The 23,098-nt window shown below is 43.5% G+C and overlaps 1 protein-coding gene across 1 annotated transcript; it reads right to left on the reverse strand.

The window, feature by feature from the left end:
* Positions 1-1,142: 1,142 nt before the first annotated feature.
* On the reverse strand, positions 1,143-11,150 carry LOC132766194 (zinc finger protein 420-like). The gene is made up of 3 exons (XM_067465030.1): positions 11,085-11,150; positions 7,077-7,191; positions 1,143-3,916 (listed from the first exon to the last, which is right to left on the reverse strand). Exons 2-3 carry the CDS (start codon positions 7,174-7,176, stop codon positions 1,998-2,000), a joined length of 2,019 nt encoding a protein of 672 aa, XP_067321131.1. The 5' UTR covers positions 7,177-7,191; positions 11,085-11,150; the 3' UTR covers positions 1,143-1,997.
* Positions 11,151-23,098: the final 11,948 nt, after the last annotated feature.

The raw sequence follows: 23,098 nt of genomic DNA on the forward strand, positions 1-23,098 counted from the left end.
ATCTGCAAATGCCTGACTCCAAAGACAGAATTTAACCTGCTTCTTGAATGACAGGAGAGAGGGGGCAGATCTAATCTTGCCAGGGAGAGAGTTCCATAGCTGGGGAGCCACCACAGAGAAGGCCCTGTCTCTAACTCTTAGTCTATATCAAATCATCCGTCAATCTGCAAATGCCTGACTCCAAAGACAGAATTTAACCTGCTTCTTGAATGACAGGAGAGGGGGCAGATCTAATCTTGCCAGGGAGAGAGTTCCATAGCTGGGGAGCCACCACAGAGAAGACCTTGTCTCTAACTCTTAGTCTATATCAAATCATCCATCAATCTGCAAATACTTGACTCCAAAGCCAGGATTTAACCTTCTTCTTGAATGACAGGAGAGAGGGGGCAGATCTAATTTCACCAGGAAGAGAGTTCCATAGCCGGGGGGCGACCACAGAGAAGGCCCTGTCTCTCATTCCCACCAAACATACCTGCGAAGATGGTGGGACTGAGAGCAGAGCCTCTCCGGAATATCTTAAAAGTCCTTGATGGTTTATAAGGGAATATACGTTTGGACAGGTAAACCGGGCCCGAGTCATGTAGGGTTTTGTAGGTTAAAACCAGCACTTTCAATTGTGCTCGGAAGCTAATTGGCAGCCAGTGGAGCTGGTCTAACGGGGGGAGGGGGGGTTGTGTGCTTCCTGTACCCCACTCCCCTGAGCAACCTGGCTGGCGAGCGTTGGACTAGTTGGAGCTTCCAAACAGTCTTCAGAGGCAACCCCACATATAGTGTGTTGCAGTAGTCTATTTGGGATGTAACCAGAGTGTGGACCACCATGGTCGTTACTCAAGTTTTTAAAAAGACAGGCAAAAGTAACAGATCTGCAGTTTTGACTGTACACTCCATAAATATACAATACACCATTAGCTTTTTGACTCAGGTACCAATTTGTGTATACTAAAGTTTGCACAGGCTCCTTGTGAGAGTAAGAAACAACAGGGTGTGCTTGATGTATTGTCAAAGGCTTTCGTGGCTGGAATCACTGGGTTGTTGTAGGTTTTTTCGGGCTATATGGCCGTGTTTTAGAGGCATTCTCTCCTGAAGTTTCGCTTGCATGTATGGCAAGCATCCTCAGAGGTAGTGAGGATGCTTACCATAGATGCAGGTGAAACATCAGGAGAGAATGCCTCTAAAACACGGCCATATAGCCCGAAAAAACCTACAACAACCCAGGGTGTGCCTGGTCATAAAGATTTCTAGTTACAACTTATGAGCAACGTCTGTCTAACTAAGAGGATAATGGCAGCAGTTAGCACATTCTGGTCTCTGAACGGAGTCAAGGGATTACAGTCGTGAGAGCCCGTCCAGACATTACATTTATCTCAGGAGTTCCCACAGCAAGCTGGAGGGTGGTAAACACGAAAGCAATCGCCACGAACGGCAAACAAGATATTTTCAGGTGCGGAAATATCCTGGTTCTGAGCTGAAAATCCGCATCTTTGAATGTCTGTATGTTCCTGCACTCGGAAAACATATTTTTTTTTTATCTGGGTTTGTTCCTGAGTTTTAGATGTTTGTTGCTGGTTGATTGGTTCCTAAAAAGGTGACACTCTTTTGTTGAGAGGTGATTAGATGTCCCTAGAATCATAGAATCATAGAATCAAAGAGTTGGAAGAGACCTCATGGGCCATCCAGTCCAACCCCATTCTGCCAAGAAGCAGGAATATTGCATTCAAATCACCCCTGACAGATGGCCATCCAGCCTCTGCTTAAAAGCTTCCAAAGAAGGAGCCTCCACCACACTCTGGGGCAGAGAGTTCCACTGCTGAACGGCTCTCACAGTCAGGAAGTTCTTCCTAATGTTCAGATGGAATCTCCTCTCTTGTAGTTTGAAGCCATTGTTCCGCGTCCTGATTGTTTCCAGTCTGTTGTTTTGCTGTTGTAATTTTAGAGTTTTTTAAATATTGGTAGCCAGATTTTGTTCATTTTCATGGTTTCCTCCTTTCAGTCTCTTTTCACATTCCAAGTATTTCATATGGTTTCTCCTTTGTATGAATTTTCTGATGTATATGCAAATGATAGTTGCGACTGAAGTTCTTTCCGCATTCCATGCATGTGTAAGGTTTTTCTCCCGTGTGTGTTCTTTGATGTAAATATAGAGACCCACTATTAGTAAAGCTCTTTTCACACCCTGTGCATTGATATGGTTTCTCTCCCGTGTGGGTTCTCTGATGGGAGTGCAGATGCCCACTCTCCCGGAAGGTCTTGCCACATTCAGGACATGCGTATGGTTTTTCTCCTGTATGAGTTCTCTGATGTGACTGAAGATGTCCACCCTCGCGGAAGCATTTCCCACACTCCATGCACTTATATGGTTTCTCCGCTGTGTGGATTCTCTGATGCGTGAGCAGAATTGCATTCGAATTGAAACTCTTCCCACATTCCATGCACATATATGGTTTTTCTCCTGTATGGGTTCTTTCGTGTGCACACAGAGATCCATTCTGTTTGAAACTCTTTCCACATGCCATGCACTTGTAAGGCTTCTCTCCCGTGTGACTTCTTTGATGTGCCTTCAGATAGTCATTCCGATTGAAGCTCTTCCCACATTCCATGCACGTGTATGGTTTCTCTCCCGTGTGCTTTCTCTCATGTAAATACAGAGATCCACACTGGCTGAAGCCCTTTCCACATGTCAGGCACATATATGGTTTCTCTCCTGTGTGGGTTCTTTGATGCGCATCTAGATTTCCATTGTTAGTGAAGCTCTTTCCACACTCATCGCACGTATAGGGTTTCTCCCCTGTGTGTGTCCTTCGATGTAAACGCAAGTGTCCATGTCGACGGAAGCTTTTCCCACATTCATCGCATTTATAGGGTTTCTCTCCCGTGTGGGTTCTCTGATGTGCGTGTAGGTAACCTCTCCGAGTGAAGCTCTTCCCACATTCCATGCATATGTATGGTTTTTCTCCCGTGTGCGTTCTCCGATGGACATCTAAAAGTCCACTGTTGATGAACCTCTTTCCACATTCCTCGCATACGTAAGGTTTCTCCCCTGTGTGGGTTCTTTGATGCGCATCTAGATTTCCCCTGTTCGCAAAGCTCTTTCCACATTCGCTACAGATATACGGCTTCTCTCCCGTGTGGGTTCTTCGATGCGACTGAAGACTTCCAATGTAACTGAAACTCTTTCCACATTCGGGGCAGTTATATGGTTTCTCTCCAGTGTGGGTCCTTTGATGTTTGACACACGATTCACTATGACTGAAGCTCTTTCCACATTCCGTGCATTGATAAGGTTTCTCGCCCGTGTGGGTCCTGAGGTGCGAACGCAGATTCCGATCCCGACTGAAGCGCTTTCCGCATTCGAGGCAGATATAGGGCTTCTCTCCCGTGTGGGTTCTTTCGTGTGACTGCAGAGACCCACTCTGACTGAAGCTCTTTCCACAATCTGGGCACGTATAGGGTTTCTCCCCCGTGTGGGTCCTTTGATGGGACAGGAGGCTCCGACTCACGCTGAAGCTCTTTTCGCATTGCAGGCATTTGTACGGCTTCTCCCCTGTGTGGATCCGTTGATGCAAATACAGATTCCCACGCTGAGTGAAGGTTTTCCCACACTCCGCGCACCGAAATGGTTTTTCACCCGTGTGGCTTCGGCAGTGTGCGTTCAAAAGCCATTTATCTTTGAAGACTTTCCCACAGACGGGACAGTTTTCTTTTCTTTCTCCTTGGGGATTTTCCTGCAATGTCAGGAGTCCACGGCCGTCGTGCCACTGAGAAGCAAATGGATCCGTCCTTCCTGTCTCTGGTGGGTTTCCGTCCCTTTCCCTTCTCGCTTGATATTCCAAAATTTCTTGGCTCGTTTGAGGCTGTCTTACTTCTGGGGATATTAGAGGTGCCTCCAAATAATTCTCACGCTCTTGCTCATTTTCAGCTTGAGGAAAAAGAAAAAGAAAATCACATTTATTATTTATTATTTACTAGCTGTACCCGCAACGCATTGCTGTGGTCAACCTTCCCTCCCTTTCTCTCTCTCACCTTCCTTCCTTCTCTCCCGCTTTCCTTTTTTATTATCATAGAATCATAGAATCATAGAATCATAGAATCAAAGAGTTGGAAGAGACCTCATGGGCCATCCAGTCCAACCCCCTGCCAAGAAGCAGGAATATTGCATTCAAATCACCCCTGACAAATGGCCATCCAGCCTCTGCTTAAAAGCTTCCAAAGAAGGAGTCTCCACCACACTCCGGGGCAGAGAGTTCCACTGCTGAACGGCTCTCCCAGTCAGGAAGTTCTTCCTAATGTTCAGATGGAATCTCCTCTCTTGTAGTTTGAAGCCATTGTTCCGCGTCCTAGTCTCCAAGGAAGCAGAAAACAAGCTTGCTCCCTCCTCCCTGTGGCTTCCTCTCACATATTTATCCATGGCTATCATGTCTCCTCTCAGCCTTCTCTTCTTCAGGCTAAACATGCCCAGTTCCCTAAGCCGCTCCTCATAGGGCTTGTTCTCCAGACCCTTGATCATTTTAGTCGCCCTCCTCTGGACACATTCCAGCTTGTCAATATCTCTCTTGAATTGTGGTGCCCAGAATTGGACACAATATTCCAGGTGTGGTCTAACCAAAGCGGAATAGAGCATGGGGAGCATTACTTCCTTAGATCTAGACACTATGCTCCTCTTGATGCAGGCCAAAATCCCATTGGCTTTTTTTGCCGCCACATCACATTGTTGGCTCATGTTTAACTTGTTGTCCACGAGGACTCCAAGATCTTTTTCACACGTACTGCTATTATCTATATAAATAAAAATGTAATGTTCGTTTGTGGGATCAACATAACTCAAAAACTACCGGGCAAATTGACACCAAATGTGGCCACAATACACCTATCAGGCCAACAAGAAACCATCACGCAAAAAAAAAAAAATCGATTTTGTCCTGTGGGAGTTGTAGTTGCTGGGATTTATAGTTCACCTACAATCAAAGATCCTTCTGAACTCCACCAACGATGGAATTGAACCAAACTTGTCACACAGAACTCCCATGACTGACAGAAAATACTGGAAAGGTTTGGTGGGCATTGACCTTGAGTTTGGGAGCTGTAGTTCACCTACATCCAGAGAGCACTGTGGACTCAAACAATGATGGATATAGACCAAACTTGGCATGAATAAGCAACATGCTCAAGTGTGAACACTGGTGGAGTTTGAGGAAAATAGACCTTGACATTTGGCAGTTGTATTTGCTGGGATTCTCTCATGTCCCCACATGGGAAGCTGGAGCTGACCGAGTAAGCTCATCTGTACTCTATCCGGATTTCGAACCTCTGACCTGTCAGTCTTTAGTCCTGCGGGCACAAGGGTTTAACCCATTGTGCCACCGTGGGCTCCATTATTGTGATAGCGTCTTTGTTTAATTCTCTGTGTACATGTGTTTAACGCAGGTACACTCTTCTTCAAATGTGGCTTCATTTTCAGAGTCACCTCCACCCAGGTAAAAGTAATGACCACAATGGATTTACATAACTTTAAAGTGCGAAAGGAAGACAAAGACCTTGCTTTTAAAAACACATCTTCAGATAAATAGAGAATGGATGCAAGAAATCGGAAGAAGGCCAAGCAAGACTTGGAAGGCCATGCATGAAGGAACTAGATGTTCCTTAAGGATCCCCAGCTGATGGTCAGGAGATTAAAGCAAATAGTAATGCATTCCAATGAAAATGCAAAGAGATTCCACTAGAACAATGTTTCTCAATCTGGGGGTCGGGAAGGGGGTGTCAGAGGGGTCACCAAAGACCATCAGAAAACACAGTATTTTCTGTTTGTCATGGGGGTTCTGTGTGAGAAGTTCGGCCCAATTCTATCGTTGGTGGGGTTCAGAATGCTCTTTGATTGTATGTGAACTATAAATCCCAGCATCTACAACTCCCAAATGTCAAGCCTATTTTCCCCAAATTTCACCAGTGTTGAAATGTGCGCACATTGAGTGTTCATGCCAAGTTTGGTCCAGATCCATCACTGTTTCGAGTCCACAGTGCTCTCTGGATGTGGGTGAACTACAACTCCCAAACTCAAAGTCAATGCCCACCAAACCTTCCCAGTAGTTTTCTGTTGGTCTTGGGAGTTCTGTGTGCCAAGTTTGGTTCAATTCCATCATTGGTGGAGTTCAGAATGCTCTTTGATTGTAGGAGAACTATAAATCCCAGCAACTACAACTCCCAAATGTCAAGATCTATTTCCCCCAAACTCCATCTGGGTGGCCTTAAGTATTTTCTATTGGTCATGGGGGTTATGTGTGGGAAGTTTGCCCCAATTCAGTCATTGGTGGAGTTCAGAATGCTCTTTGATTGTAGACCTATAAATCCCAGCAACTACAACTCACAAATGTCAAGGTCTATTTCCCCCCAAACTCCATCTGTGTTCCTAGTTAGCCATATGGAATATCTGTGCCAAGTTTGGTCCAGATCCATCATTGTTTCAGTCCACAGTGCTCTCTGGATGGAGGTGAACTACAACTCCCAAACTCAAGGTCAATGCCCACCAAACCTTCCCAGTAGTTTCCTGCTGTTCGTGGGAGTTCTGTGTGCCAAGTTTGGTTCAAGTCCATCATTGGTGGAGTTCAGAATGCTCTTTGATTGTAGACCTATAAATCCCAGCAACTACAACTCCCAAATGTCAAGGTCTATTTCCCCCAAACTTCATCAGTGTTCATATTTGGGCATATGGAGTATTTGTGCCAACTTTGGTCCAGATCCATCATTGTTTGAATCCACAGCGCTCTCTGGATGGAGGTGAACTACAACTCCCAAACTCAAGGTCAATGACCACCAAACCTTCCCAGTAGTTTCCTGCTATTCATGGGAGTGCCAAGTTTGGTTCAATTCCATCGTTGGGGGAGATCAGAATGCTCTTTGGTTGTAGGTTAACTACAAATCCCAGCAACTACAACTCCCAAATGACAAAATCAATATTTTGAGTGATGGTCTCTTGTTGGCCTGATAGGCGTATTGTGTCCAAACACGGGGACGATGAATCAATAAGCAAAGGGAGTCCTCCTTCTCTGGGTCAATATCCACTGAAGGCAAAAGGGATCCCTTACCCGCAGGAGGCACTTCGCCATCAACCTCCACCTTGACATCCTTCTGGCCCGGATCCAGGAGATCCCATTCCGGCTTCACAACATACACGGTCATCTCCATAAAGGGAACCTAGAGCTGGAAGGGCAGAAAGCATAGACCACTGAACCAACAAACAACAACCCAACTGAAACAGTTTAACCTCCCGATGTTTTGGACTTCAACTCCCACAATTCCTGACTTCACTTAGGTGATCCCTACTGGGAAGGTTTGGTGGGCATTGACCTTGAGTTTGGGAGTTGTAGTTCACCTCCATCCAGAGAGCACTGTGGACTCAAACAATGATGGATCTGGACTAAACTTGGTACAAATATTCCATTTGCCCAGATGTGAACACTGAGGGAGTTTGGGGGAAATAGACCTTGACATTTGGGAGTTGTAGTTACTGGATTTATAGTTCACCTACAATCAAAGAGCATTCTGAACTCCACCAACGATGGAATTGAACCAAACTTGGCACACAGATCCCCCATGACTGACAGAAAATACTGGAAGGGTTTGGTGGGCATTTACTTTGAGTTTGGGAGTTGTAGTTCTCCTACATCCAGAGAGCGCTGTGGACTCAAACAAAGATGGATCTGGACCAAACGTGGTACGGATACTCAATACGCCCAAATGTGAACCCTGGTGGAATTTAGGGAAAATAGATCTTTACATTTGAGAGTTGTTGTTGATGGGATTTATAGTTCACCTATATCCAGGGAGCACTGTGGACTCAAACAATGCTGGATCTGGACCAAATTTGGCACGGATAGTGAATATGCCCAAATGTGAACCCTTGTGGAATTTAGGGAAACTAGACCTTGGCATTTGGGAATTGTTGTGGGATTTATAGTTCATCTACAATCCAGAGAGCACTGTGGACTCAAACAATGATGGATCTGGACCAAACTTGGTACGGATACTCAATATGCCCAAATACCAACACTGTTGGAGTTTGGGGAAAATAGATCTTGACATTTGGGAGTCATAGTTGCTGGGATTTATAGTTCACCTACAATCAAAGAGCATTCTGAACTCCACCAACGATGGAATTGGGCCAAACTTGGCACACAGAACCCCCAGGACCAATAGAAAATACTGTGTTTTGTGATGGTCTTTGGTGACCCCTTGACACCCTTTCACGACCCCTCCAGGGACCGCAACCCCCAAGTTGAGAAACACTGCTTTAAAAAGTATGTTAATGTGTTTGTCTCTGTACAGGTGGAGTATCTCTTATCCAAAATGCTTGGAACTAGAAGTATTTGCGATTTTCCCCCTCCCCATATTTTCAAATTATTATTATTATTATTATTATTATTATTATTATTATTAATACCCTGCTTGATCTCCCCCGCAGGAGACTCATAGAATCATAGAGTTGGAAGAGACCTCATGGGCCATCCAGTCCAACCCCCTGACACAAAACAGAAAAATTGCATTCAAAGCACACCTGACAGATGGCCATCCAGCCTCTGTTTAAAAGCCTCCAAAGAAGGAGCCTCCACCACACTCTGGGGCAGGGAGTTCCACTGCTGAACAGCTCTCACAGTCAGGAAGTTCTTCCTCATGTTCAGGTGGGATCTCATTTCAAAGCGACTTAACATAAAATCATGAGCATACAATTAAAAACATACACATCTGGAAATATTACAAAAATGTGTTGTCGAAGGCTTTCACGGCTGAAATCACTGGGTTGCTGTGAGTTTTCCAGGCTGTCTGCTCCAGAAGCATTCTCTCCTGACGTTTCGCCCACATCTGTGACAGGCATCCTCAGAGATTGTGAAGGTCTGTTGGAAACTAGGAAAATTTCTATATCTGTGGAATGATGTCCAGGGTGGGAGAAAGAACTCTTGTCTGTCTGAGCCAGGTGTGAATGTTGCAATGGGCCGCCTTGATTAGCAATGAATGGTCTTTGCAGCTATTCAAAAGTAATTGAATCGCCTTGCAGAGAAGCCACTGAAATCCACAAGCATGTCGACAATTTCAACAGAAAGGAAGAAACCATGAAAATGAACAACATCTGGCTACCAGTATTAAAAAAAAACTCTCTAAAATCAGGACAGTAAATATAGAGCGACACTCAGAAAACAGGGGACTTTCAGACAAGAATCAATCAGGGCTAGCTAACACCTCCCAACAAAGGACCCCCCTGGAAGCAATCATCCAGACTTTGAAGCTGCAAGGCTATTCAATACTAATCAAGGTGGCCCACTGCAACATTCACAATTGCCTAGTCTCCAACAGATCTCACGACCTCTGAGGGTGCTTGACATAGATGTGGGTGAAACGTCAGGAGAGAATGCTTCTGGAACACGGCCGGACGGCCCGGAAAATTCACAGCAACCCATTACAAAAAGGATTAAATATAAACAATATTCAAACATTCCCAGTTAAAAACTAGTCAAACTTATTCAATGCAGAGGACTTTAGGGATCCCTTCCACATCCAAGATACCAGGATTCTATAAACAGAGGTAGGCTGGCCATTGGTCGGAAAGGATTTGATTGTGCCTTCATGTAGAGCAGGAGGCTGGAGTGAATGGCCTTGGGGGTTCCCTTCCAAGCCTAGGATTCTATAAACAGAAACTGGCTTTGCATCTTTTGGTGGTGCTTTGATTGTTTTCCTCCATAGGAAGTCTAGTATTCTATAAACAGAGACAGGCTGGCCATCTGTTGGTGGTGCTTTGCTTGTGCCTTCCTCTCTAGCAAAAGGAGCCTGGACTGGATGGCCTTGAGGGCTCCCTTCCAAGCCCAGGATTCTATAAACAGAGGCATGCTGCCCATCTGTTGGTGGTGTTTTGATTGTGTCTTCCTGCCTAGCAAGCCTAGGACTGTAGAAATAGATCCTGGCTGGCCATCTGTCAGGTGAGCTTGGATTGTGCCTTCCTCCCTAGCAAAGGGGGCTGGAGAGGATGGCATTGAATGTTCCCTTCCAAGCCTAGGAGTCTATAAACAGAGGCAGGCTGGTCATCTGTTGGGGCTGCTTTGATTGTGACTTCCTCCCTAGCAAGCCTAGGATTCTATAAACAGAGACAGGCTGGCCATCTGTTGGTAGTGTTTTGATTGTGCCTTACTGTATAGCAGAAGGGGGCTAGACTGGGTGGTCTTGAGGGCTCCCTTCCAAACTTAGAATTCTATAAACAGGGGATGGCTGGCCATCTGTTGGTGGTGCTTTGATTGTGCCTTCCTCCCTAGCAAGCCTAGGATTCCATAAGCAGTGGCAGGCTGGCCATCTGTTGGGGCTGCTTTGATTGTGCCTTCCTCCCTAGCAAGCCTAGGATTCCATAAGCAGTGGCAGGCTGGCCATCTGTTGGGGCTGCTTTGATTGTGCCTTCCTCCCTAGCAAGCCTAGGATTCTACAAGCAGAGGCAGGCTGGCCATCAGTTGGGACTGCTTTGACTGTGCCTTCCTCCCTAGGAAGCCTAGTATTTTACAAGCAGAGGCAGGCTGGGCATCTGTTAGTGGTACTTTGATTGTGTCTGACTCCCTAGCAAGCCTAGGAATCTACAAGCAGAGGCAGGCTGGCCATCTGTTGGGGCTGCTTTGATTGTGTCTTCCTCCCTAGCAAGCCTAGGATTGTATAAATAGATCCTGGCTGGCCATCTGTCAGGTGAGCTTGGGTTGTGCAGGGGCTGGAGAGGTTGGCATTGAATGTTCCCTTCCAAGCCAAGGATTCTATAAACAGAGGCATGCTGGCCATCTGTTGGGGCTGTTTTGATTGTGCCTTCCTCCCTAACAAGCCTAGGATTCTACAAGCAGAGGCAGGCTGGCCATCTGTTGGGGCTGCTTTGATTGTGCCTTCCTCCCTAGCAAGCCTAGGATTCTCTAAGCAGATGCAGGCTGGCCATCTGTTGGGGCTGCTTTGATTGTGCCTTCCTTTCTGGCAGAAGAGGGCTGGACTGGATGGCCTCGAGGGCTCCCCCCAAGCCTAGGCTGCTCCCACTGCATGCCCTCTCTTGATGAGATGCAAGGGAAGCCTCCCCTCCTTACCTCTTTCTTTGCAGAGAGAGGCTTGCAAGAAGTAAACAAGCCCAGGCAGGAAGAGGCGGGCCTTTGGCCTGGGCTGCCCACCCCCCTTTTTCCCGGGAAGAGGGCGCTTCCGGTGTGGGGGGAAGGTAAGGGGGCTCCCCAAAGAACATAAATTCTCTGTTCCTGGTTGGAAAGTGTTGCTTCCTGCTTCCTGGGCTGAGCTGGCTTGCAAAGTGGGGGTTGCACCCCAGGAACTCATCCCTCCTGCCAAGAGAAAGATTGTGCAGCAGCTCCACACACTTTCCCCCTGTTTTTGTGATAGAACCAATTAGGAAACAATGACATGGATCACCCAGGAACAAAAAAAAATCATAGTGTGACAGTGCAATATAGGAATATAATATAATTAAAGGAATATAATACAATTATAATATTAGAACATAATTATATAAGAATGTAATCTATATAAATACAAATGTAATGTTCGTTTGTGGGATTAACAGAACTCAAAAACCACAAATTTGGACACAATGTCAGGCCAACGAGTGACCATCACCTCCAAAAACACCCCCCAAAACTCCAGCAGAACGGACTTTAAAACCCCCCAAATAAACCACATACATTCATATTCATATACACATGCACACGTATATGCAGACACACATACATATATACGCAAGCACACACAAATACACACACACATATACACCTATATACATATACACATACACACACATATAAACATACATATATGCATATACACATGCACACATACATACAGACATATATACACAAGCACACACAAATATACACACACACACACATATATATACACATCTATATACATATACACCGGTGGTGCAGTGGGTTAAAGCACTGAGCTGCTGAGCTTGTTGATCGAAAGGTCGCAGGTTCGATTCCGGGGAGCGGCGTAAGCTTCCGCTGTCAGCCCTAGCTTCTGCCAACCTAGCAGTTTGAAAACATGCAAATGTGAGTAGATCAATAGGTACCGCTCCGGCGGGAAGGTAACGGCGCTCCATGCAGTCATGCTGGCCACATGACCTTGGAGGTGTCTACGGACAACGCTGGCTCTTCGGCTTAGAAATGGAGATGAGCACCACACCCCAGAGTCAGACATGACTGGACTTAATGTCAGGGGACTACCTTTACCTTTACCTTTTACACATATAAACACACAAATATGCATATACACAAGCACACACATATGCACAATATACATATACACATGCACACACACATACAGACACACATATGCGCAAGCACACACAAATATATATACACACACATATATACACACCTATATACATATACACATACATACACATATATGCATATACACAAGCACACATATATATACACACACACATATATATATGTACACCTATATACATATACACATACATACACATATAAACACACATATATGCATATACATATACACAAGCACACACATATAAACAATATACATATACACATGCACACATACATACAGACACACACATATATATACATATATGCAAGCACACACAAATACACACACACACACATATATATCTATATACATATACACATACATACACATATAAACACACATATATGCATATACACAAGCACACACATATACACAATATACATATACACATGCACACATACATACAGACACACACACACACATATATATATGTGCATATATATATACGCAAGCACACACAAATATATATACACACACATATACACACCTATATACATATACACATACATACACATATACACACACATATATGCATATACACAAGCACACACATATACACAATATGCATATACACATGCACACATACATACAGACACACACACATATATATACGCAAGCACACACAAATATACACATACAGTATACACACATACATATACAGCTACACACATACATATACACACACATATAAAAATAAACACAAACACACATATATACACAAATATGTGCACAGACATAAACACATATATATACACACATATACACAGACTGGGCCACAGCAACACATGGCAGGGGACGGCTAGTTTACAGTAATAAGACATAACTGCATTTCTTAATAATCGAGAACTGTGTCCAGGGTGGGAGAAAGAACTCTTGTCTGCTGGAGGCAGGTGTGAATGTTGCCATTGGCCACTTTGATTAGCACTGAATGGCCTTGCAGCTTCAAAGCTTGATGTCCAGGGTGGGCTCTTTCTCCCACCCTGAACATCATTCCACAGGGATATATAAACCCTGCTTGCCTAGTTTCCAACACACCTCGCAACCTTTGAAGATGCCTGCCATAAATGTGGGTGAAACATCAGGAGAGAATGCTTCTGGAACATGGCCAGACAGCCGGGAAAACTCACAGTATACATTTCTATGCTCTAGCCTGGGAAAGCTAGAAGGCAAACTACGATATTTTGTTTCTACTTAATTTTACAACATTGCAGTCATGTATCAAATCTAAAATGTATACTTTTATGTATTGTTGAAGGCTTTTATGGCTGGAATCACTGGGTTGTTGTAGGTTTTTTCGGGCTGTATGGCCATGGTTTAGAGGCATTCTCTCCTGACGTTTCGCCTGCATCTATGGCAAGCATCCTCAAAGGTAGTGAGGTCTGTTGGAAGTAGGAAAAAGGGTTTATATATATCTGTGGAATGACCAGGGTGGGACAAAGGACTCTTGTCTGCTGGAGCTAGGTGTGAATGTTTCAACTGACCACCTTGATTAGCATACAATGGGCTGACAGTGCCTGGAGCAAACTTTTGTTGAGAGGTGATTAAATGTCCTGAAGCAAAGGACAAGAGGGATCCTCTCACAAGCACACACATATACACAATATACATTTTATGTGTATATATAAACACAAATATATACACAAATATATATATATACACACAAAACACATATGCACAGACTGGGCCACCAAATGTAGCAGCATTGCCCAAACACGAATCAAGGAACATGAAAGGCACTGCAGAATACTCCAACCAGAGAAGTCAGCCATAGCAGAGCACCTGATGAACCAACCTGGACACAGCATATGATTTGAGAACACAGAAGTGCTGGACCACTCTCACAACCACCATGTCAGACTACACAGAGAAGCCACTGAAATCCACAAGAAGCATGTGGACAATTTCAACAGAAAGGAGGAAACCATGAAAATGAACAAAATCTGGCTACCAGTATTAAAAACCTCTAAAATTACAACAGCACAACAACAGAGAGGAAACAAACAAGGACATCTAATCACCTCTCAACAAAAGTTTGCTCCAGGCACTGCCAGGCCATCCAATGCTAATCAAGGTGGTCAGTTGAAATATTCACATCTAGCTCCAGCAGACAAGAGTCCTTTGTCCCACCCTGGTCATTATTCCACAGATATATAAACCCTTTTTCCTAGTTCCAACAGACCTCACTACCTCTGAGGATGCTTGCCATAGATGCAGGCGAAACGTCAGGAGAATATGCCTCTAGACCAGCCCAAAAAAACCTACAACAACCCAGTATACTTTTACCTTTCCTAAAATGCAAAACATATTTTCCTTCCTGTAAGCTAGGCCACAGAATGGTTTCCAGCCTCAGGCAAGAGGCCAGCCCAGCCAGGCCATTGTTCTCCTCGGCCTGGATTTCCTAATCCCATCATCCCCAGCCTCCCCTCCAGACTCTTCCCCACCCCCTGATTTCTAGCCACACAATGGAAGGCTCAGCCAATCCTGGGCCAGGGAGGGAGGATTCAAAGTGTAAACAATGGAACAGACCCTATTTATCTCCTTGCAAGAGCACATGTGGGCAGGCTTGCCCCTTGGTCTGGAGTCCATGGATGGATGGATAAGTCTGCCTCTCTCTGATGTCTCCAGCTGCCTTGGGTGAGTTCATTCTAATCTGGGAATTTAATTCATTGCTAGCATTCCTCCTCAAGTCATTGTGGTCTAGCAGAGGCTGAGTGGCCATCTCTCAGGGGTGCTTTGAATGTGATTTTCCTGCTTCTTGGCAGAATGGGGTTGGGCTGGATGGCCCTCGAGGTCTCTTCCAACTCTAGGATTCTATGATTCTAGAATACCCCTCCTGCAAAGTCAATTAGGAAATGACATTGATACCCCAGGAACAAACATATATTATAGGAATATAAGGATATAATATAATTGTAGGAATATAATAACAAAAAATTGTGTTAAACAGTGTAATGTAAATACTCCCCTTAGAGATGATCTGCCCATCTCTGATATAAACCTTTAGATAGATAGATAGATAGATAGATAGATAGATAGATAGATAGATAGACAGATATGTATGTAATGCTCATTTGTGGGAGAAACATCCAGCCTCTGCTTAAAAGCTTCCAAAGAAGGAGCCTCCACCACACTCCGGGGCAGAGAGTTCCACTGCTGAACGGCTCTCACAGCCAGGAAATTCTTCCTCATGTTCAGATGGAATCTCCTCTCTTGTCGTTTGAAGCCATTCCTCCATTGCGTCCTAGTCTCCAAGGAAGCAGAAAACAAACTTGCTCCCTCCTCCTCCCTGTGGCTTCCTCTCACATATTTGTACATGGCTATCATATCTCCTCTCAGCCTTCTCTTCTGCAGGCTAAACATGCCCAGCTCCTTAAGCCGCTCCTCATAGAATCATAGAATCATAGAATCAAAGAGTTGGGAGAGACCTCCTGGGCCATCCAGTCCAACCCCATTCTGCCAAGAAGCAGGAATATTGCATTCAAATCACCCCCGACAGATGGCCATCCAGCCTCTGTTTCAAAGCTTCCAAAGAAGGAGCCTCCACCACACTCTGGGGCAGAGAGTTCCACTGCTGAACAGCTCTCACAGTCAGGAAGTTCTTCCTCGTGTTCAGATGGAATCTCCTCTCTTGTAGTTTGAAGCCATTCTTCCATTGCGTCCTAGTCTCCAAGGAAGCAGAAAGGAAGCTTGCTCCCTCCTCCTCCCTGTGGCTTCCTCTCACATATTTATACATGGCTATCATATCTCCTCTCAGCCTTCTCTTCTGCAGGCTAAACATGCCCAGTTCCTTAAGCCGCTCCTCATAGGGCTTGTTCTCCAGACCCTTGATCATTTTAGTCGCCCATGTTACCCAGTGTAATGTAAATACTCTGTCTCTGATATAAACCTCTCTCTCTCTCTCTCTTTCTATATATATATATATATATATATGTAATGTTCGTTTGTGGGAGAAACATAACTTAGAAACCACTGGATGAATTGACATGAAATTTTGACACAATATTCCAACGAGTGTTCATCATTCCTAAAAACACAAAAACCCAGCAGAATGGACTTTAAACACCCCCCAAAATAAGCCATATATACATATACACATATATTCATATACAAATACACCTGCACACATACATACATACACACACACACACATATATATACACGCAAGCACAAATATATACACATACATACACATATATACACATATATGCATATACACAAGCACACACATATACACAATATACATATACACACATAAACACAGATATACACAAATATATACACACATATATGCATATACACAAGCACACACATATACACAATATACATATACACACATAAACACAGCTATACACAAATATATACACACATATATGCATATACACAAGCACACACATACACAATATACATATACACACATAAACACAGCTATACACAAATATATACACACATATATGCATATACACAAGCACACACATACACAATATACATATACATAGCTATACACAAATATATACACACATACACACATATATGTATATACACAAGCACACACATATACACAATATACATATACACACATATACACAGCTATACACAAATATATACACACATACACACATATATGCATATACACAAGCACACACATACACAATATACATATACACACATAAACACAGATATACACAAATATATACACACATATATGCATATACTCAAGCACACACATATACACAATATACATATACACACATAAACACAGCTATACAAAAATATATACACACATATATGCATATACACAAGCACACACATATACACAATATACATATACACAGCTATACACAAATATATACACACATACACACATATATGCATATACACAAGCACACACATACACAATATACATATACACACATAAATACAGATATACACAAATATATACACACATACACACATATATGCATATACACAAGCACACACATATACACAATATACATATACACACATAAACACAGATATACACAAGTATATGCACATACATACACATATACACACATATGCATATACACAAGCACACACATATACACAATATACATATATACACATAAACACAGATATATACAAATATATATACACATATACACACATATATGCATATACACAAGCACACGCATATACACAATATACATATACACACATAAACACAGATATACACAAATACATACATACACATAAACACACATATATAGACACACACAAAACACATACTGGGCCACAGCAACATGTGGCAGGGGACGGCTAGTATAATAATAATAATCTCCATTAGCCATTAAATTAGTTGAGATGATCTGCACCTGGATGTCCTTAATTTCCCATCAATATTCTTTAAGACACCACCCTTCCATTAGGTTAGTGTTTCTCAACCTGGGGGTTGGGACCCTTGGAGGGGTCACGAGGGGGTGTCAGAGAGGTCATCAAAGACCATCAGAAAACACAGTATTTTCCATTGGTCATGGGGGTTCTGTGTGGGAGGTTTGGCCCAATTTTATCATTGGTGGAATTCAGAACGATCTTTGATTGTAGGTGAACTATAAATCCCAGCAACTACAGTTCCCTAATGTCAAAGTCTATTTACCCCAAACTCCACCAGTGTCCACATTTGGCCATATCAAGTATTCATGCCAAGTTTGGTCCAGATCCATCATTGTTTGAGTCCACAGCGCTCTCTGGATGTAGGTGAACTACAACTCCCAAACTCAAGCCCAATGCTGGCCAAACCCTTCTATTATTATTATTATTATTATTATTATTATTATTATTATTATTATTTTCTGTTGGTTATGGGAGTTCTGTGTGCCAAGTTTGGTTCAATTCCACCGTTGGTGGAGTTCAGAATGTTCTTTGATTGTAGGTGAACTATAAATCCCAGCAACTACAGTTCCCTAATGTCAACGTCTATTTCCCCCAAACTCCACCAGTATTCACATTTGGCCATATTGAGTATTTGTGCCAAGTTTAGTCCAGATCCATCATTGTTTCAGTCCACAGTGCTCTCTGGATGTAGGTGAACTACAACTCCCAAACTCAAGGCCAATGCCCACCATTGGGCATAGTGTTTTCGGTATATTATTATTATTATTATTATTATTATTATTATTATTATTATTATTTGATTTTATTATTGTCTTAATGTCATTTCGATAATGTTGTTGTCGTCTGATGTATATGCTTTGACTTTATTGGTGTATTATGTTGTCCGGCCTTGTTCCCATGTAAGCTGCACCGAGTCCCCATTGGGCAGATGGTGGCGAGTAGAAATAAAGATTATTATTATTATTATTATTATTATTATTATTTTCTGTTGGTCATGGGAGTTCTGTGTGCCGAGTTTGGTTCAATTCCATCGTTGGTGGAGTTCAGAATAATCTTTGATTGTAGGTGAACTATAAATCCCAGTAACTACAACTCCCAAATGACAAAATCAATCCCCCCAACCTCACCAGTATTCAAATTGACAAGCTGGAATGTGTCATAGAATCATAGAATCATAGAATCAAGAGTTGGAAGAGACCTCCTGGGCCATCCAGTCCAACCTCATTCTGCCAAGAAGCAGGAATATTGCATTTAAATCACCCTTGACAGATGGCCATCCAGTCTCTGTTTAAAAGCTTCCAAAGAAGGAGCTTCTACTACACTCTGGGGCAGAGAGTTCCACTGCTGAACGGCTCTCACAGTCAGGAAGTTCTTCCTCATGTTTAGATGGAATCTCCTTTCCTTTAGTTTGAAGCCATTGTTTTGCATCCTAGTCTCCAGGGAAGCAGAAAACACGCTTGCTCCCTCCTCCTCCCTGTGGCTTCCTCTCACACATTTTTACATGGCTATCATATTTCCTCTCAGCCTTCTCTTCTTCAGGCTAAACATGCCCAGCTCCTTAAGCTGCTCCTCATAGGGCTTGTTCTCCAGACCCTTGATCATTTTAGTCACCCTCCTCTGGACACATTCAGAATAATCTTTGATGGTAGGTGAACTATAAATCCCAGGAACTATTACTCTCAAATGACAAAATCAATTACCCCTTCCCCCCAACCCCACCAGTATTCAAATTTGGGCATGTCAGGAATTTGTGCCAAATTTGGTCCAGTGGATGAAAGCACATCCTGCATATCAGATACTGATATAACGAATCGTAACAGTAGCAAAACTACAGTTATGAAGTAGCAAGGAAAATAATGTTATGGTTGGAGTCACCACAACATGAGGAACTGGATTAAGGGGTCGCAGCATTAATAAGGTTGAGAACCACTGCTTTAGGGGTTAGGGGTGAATCCTTCACCCCCAGCCCCCTCTCTTAAGCCTCTCTATTATACAACCAGGTTTTGCATTTCTATGCCATTTCCCTTGCTCCCAGGCATGCCTTAAGATGCCTGCAAGGCATGCAAACTAAAGGAGGGAAGAGAGATGCAAGAAGCGAATGAGAAGGAGAGGCACCAAACATGGGGGAGGCTGATGCTAAAAACTCTGGTGCAACTAAAATAAAGTGGAATTAATTCAGTTTGACGCTTGAACTGCTCAATGCAAGTTGTAATTTGGTATTTATTTATCATGTCAGGAGCAAACCAAACAGTTGTGTTGCATTTTTAACAAACAAAACACAAAGTTTGCAAGCTTGGTGGTTGATTATAATTTGCTATATTGTCGAAGGCTTTCATGGCCGGAATCACTGGGTTGTTGTAGTTTTTTTCGGGCTATATGGCCATGTTCTAGAGGCATTCTCTCCTGACGTTTCGCCTGCATTTATGGCAAGCATCCTCAGAGGTAGTGAGGTCTGTTGGAACTAGGAAAGTGGGTTTATTTATCTGTGGAATGACCAGGGTGAGGCAAAGGACTCTTGTCTGCTGGAGCTAGGTGTGAATGTTTCAACTGACCACCTCTGAGGATGCTTGCCATAGATAGTAGATAGTTGCCCCAGGCACTGCCAGGCCATCAAATGCTAATCAAGGTGGCCATCAAATGCTAATCAAGGAAGGAAGAGGGAAGGAATAGGGAGGGAAATGGTTATTTATTTATCGTGTCAGGAGCAAACCGAAACAGTCATGTTGCATTTTTAGCAAGCAAGCAAGCAAGCAAGCAAGCAAGCAAGCAAGCAAGCAAGCAAGCAAGCAAGCAAACAAACAAACAAACAAACAAAACACAAAGTTTGCAAGCTTGGTAGTTGATTAAATGTCCTTTGACCAGTATCTGGCCACTTGGAGTGCCTCTGGTGTTGCCGCAAGAAGGTCCTCTCTTGTGCATGTGGCAGGGCTCAGGGTGCATTGCAGCAGGTGGTCAGTGGTTTGCTCTTCTCCACACTCGCATGTCGAGGATTCCACTTTGTGGCCCCATTTCTTAAGGTTGGCTCTGCATCTCGTGGTGCCAGAGCGCAGTCTGTTCAGCGCCTTCCAAGTCGCCCCGTTTTCTGTGTTCCCAGGAGGGAGTCTCTCATTTGGTATCAGCCATTGATTGAGGTTCTGGGTTTGAGCCTGCCACTTTTGGACTCTTGCTTGCTGAAGTGTTCCAGCGAGTGTCTCTGTAGATCTTAGAAAACTAATTTCTTGATTTAAGTCATTGAAGTGCTAGCTAATACCCAGACAGGGGGTGGGCTGGAGATGTCTCTGCCTTGGTCATTTCACTATTGACTGCTACTTCCCGGCGGATGTCAGGTGGTGCAATACCAGCTAAACAGTGTAATTCCTCCAGTGGTGTAGGACGCGGACACCCCATGATAATGCGGCATGTCTCATTTAGAGCCACATCCACTGTTTTAGCGTGCTGAGATGTGTTCCACACCGGGCATGCATACTCAGCAGCAGAGTATGTCTTGCAATCCTGCGAGGAGGTTTCTCTCTAGTCCCCCAGGGAAATGGTAATAATAATAGAGATGTCAAATGGACAAAGCATAAAGTGCAATCAGCCCGAAGCCTATAAATATCTGGGCATACTACAGTTGTACAATGTCAAGCATGGGCATGTGAAAAATGTGGTCAGCAAATAATATATCCAAAGAGTCAGAAAGGCTTTGAAAGGGAAGGTGTTGGGGTTCAGCCTGTGATTGAAAATGAGCCTGTGCTTGAACCTGTGAATGTGTTTCAATCTCCTGATGTTTCCATGTCTGATGTGGGTAATGAGGAGGGAAATCAGGCCCCTGTTGCTTCTGATGTGGTGGATGCTGGGACTGACTCTGAGGCGCAAGATGGAGACACGTTGGTGAGTGAGTTTCATGCAGACACTGACAGAGAGGTTTTGGTGCAAAGGTTAGATTCTTATGAGAATGCTTCTCCAGGTTCTAGTTTGGAAAACAGTCTGACACCTGCTGAAGTTAATGAGGAGTCAGATAAGCAGAGTCGGTGGCTGGAGATTAGTTAGAATCGACAATTTTTACGTTGAATTCGTCAACTAAAGTCAAAGACTGGTGGAAAAAGAAACCAGTTTTTGGGATTTAAGGTTTGCCTGTAGAAAATCTTGTCAGATCAGGCATTGTTTGGAAACCAAGTGAAAGCCTCATGGAATCCCTGTTCAAGTGGTCTCTACTTCATGGATTTTTCTAGTTTTTCAAGGTGACTAGCGCGTCTGGTCTGTTCTTGCTTCTTGTTTGATTCCTGTCTGAATATCTTTGCCTTGCATTATGCTTTCATGTTTTTTGAATATTGGTTTTGATTGCTTCATTTAGACACTGTTTTATCTGGCTGCTTTTGAATGCCTTATTATAGAATCATAGAATCATAGAATCAAAGAGTTGGAAGAGACCTCATGGGCCATCCAGTCCAACCCCATTCTGCCAAGAAGCAGGAATATTGCATTCAAATCACCGCTGACAGATGGCCATCCAGCCTCTGCTTAAAAGCTTCCAAAGAAGGAGTCTCCACCACACTCCGGGGCAGAGAGTTCCACTGCTGAACGGCTCTCACAGTCAGAAAGTTCTTCCTAATGTTCAGATGGAATCTCCTCTCTTGTAGTTTGAAGCCATTGTTCCGCGTCCTAGTCTCCAAAGAAGCAGAAAACAAGCTTGCTCCCTCCTCCCTGTGGCTTCCTCTCACATATTTATACATGGCTATCATATCTCCTCTCAGCCTTCTCTTCTTCAGGCTAAACATGCCCAGTTCCCTAAGCCGCTCCTCATAGGGCTTGTTCTCCAGACCCTTGATCATTTTAGTCGCCCTCCTCTGGACACATTCCAGCTTGTCAACATCTCTCTTGAATTGTGGTGCCCAGAATTGGACACAATATTCCAGATGTGGTCTAACCAAAGCAGAATAGAGGGGTAGCATTACTTCCTTAGATCTAGACACTATGCTCCTATTGATGCAGGCCAAAATCCCATTGGCTTTTTTTGCCGCCACATCACATTGTTGGCTCATGCTTTTTGGAACCTTATCTATCTTTATAAGCATTTATTTCTACTGGCTTTTTTTTGCTAAGCTTTAATAAAAAGGATTGTTCCTTTTTGTTCTTCTGTATGGTTTCATGTACTTCTCTCCAATAGTTTTTTGCCATTTTGCAGCTCCACCACATGTGGAAGAATGTGCCTATTTCCTTTTCACATTTCCAGCATTTTGTGTTCAGATTTTTATTACATTTGGCTAATTTATTTGGGGTGATATACCATTGGTACATAATTTTAAACCAGTTTTCTCTTAAGTCACAAGAGTAAGCAAGTAAGGAAGAATATTTTAATTTTTAACATATAGTTTTTTGAAGAGACAAAAATCCGTGATTAGTATAATTCATG

The sequence above is a fragment of the Anolis sagrei genome, chromosome 2 (assembly GCF_037176765.1).
Source record: "Anolis sagrei isolate rAnoSag1 chromosome 2, rAnoSag1.mat, whole genome shotgun sequence".
Classification (NCBI taxonomy): Eukaryota; Metazoa; Chordata; class Lepidosauria; order Squamata; family Dactyloidae; genus Anolis; species Anolis sagrei.

Coding starts and splice junctions, on each gene's coding strand:
- LOC132766194 (XM_067465030.1), bottom strand. CDS start 7,176: ATGGAGATGACCGTGTATGTTGTGAAGCCGGAATGGGATCTCCTGGAT. Junction 3,917..7,076: donor TGGCGAAGTGCCTCCTGCGG/GTAAGGGATCCC, acceptor TTTTTCCTCAAG/CTGAAAATGAGCAAGAGCGT.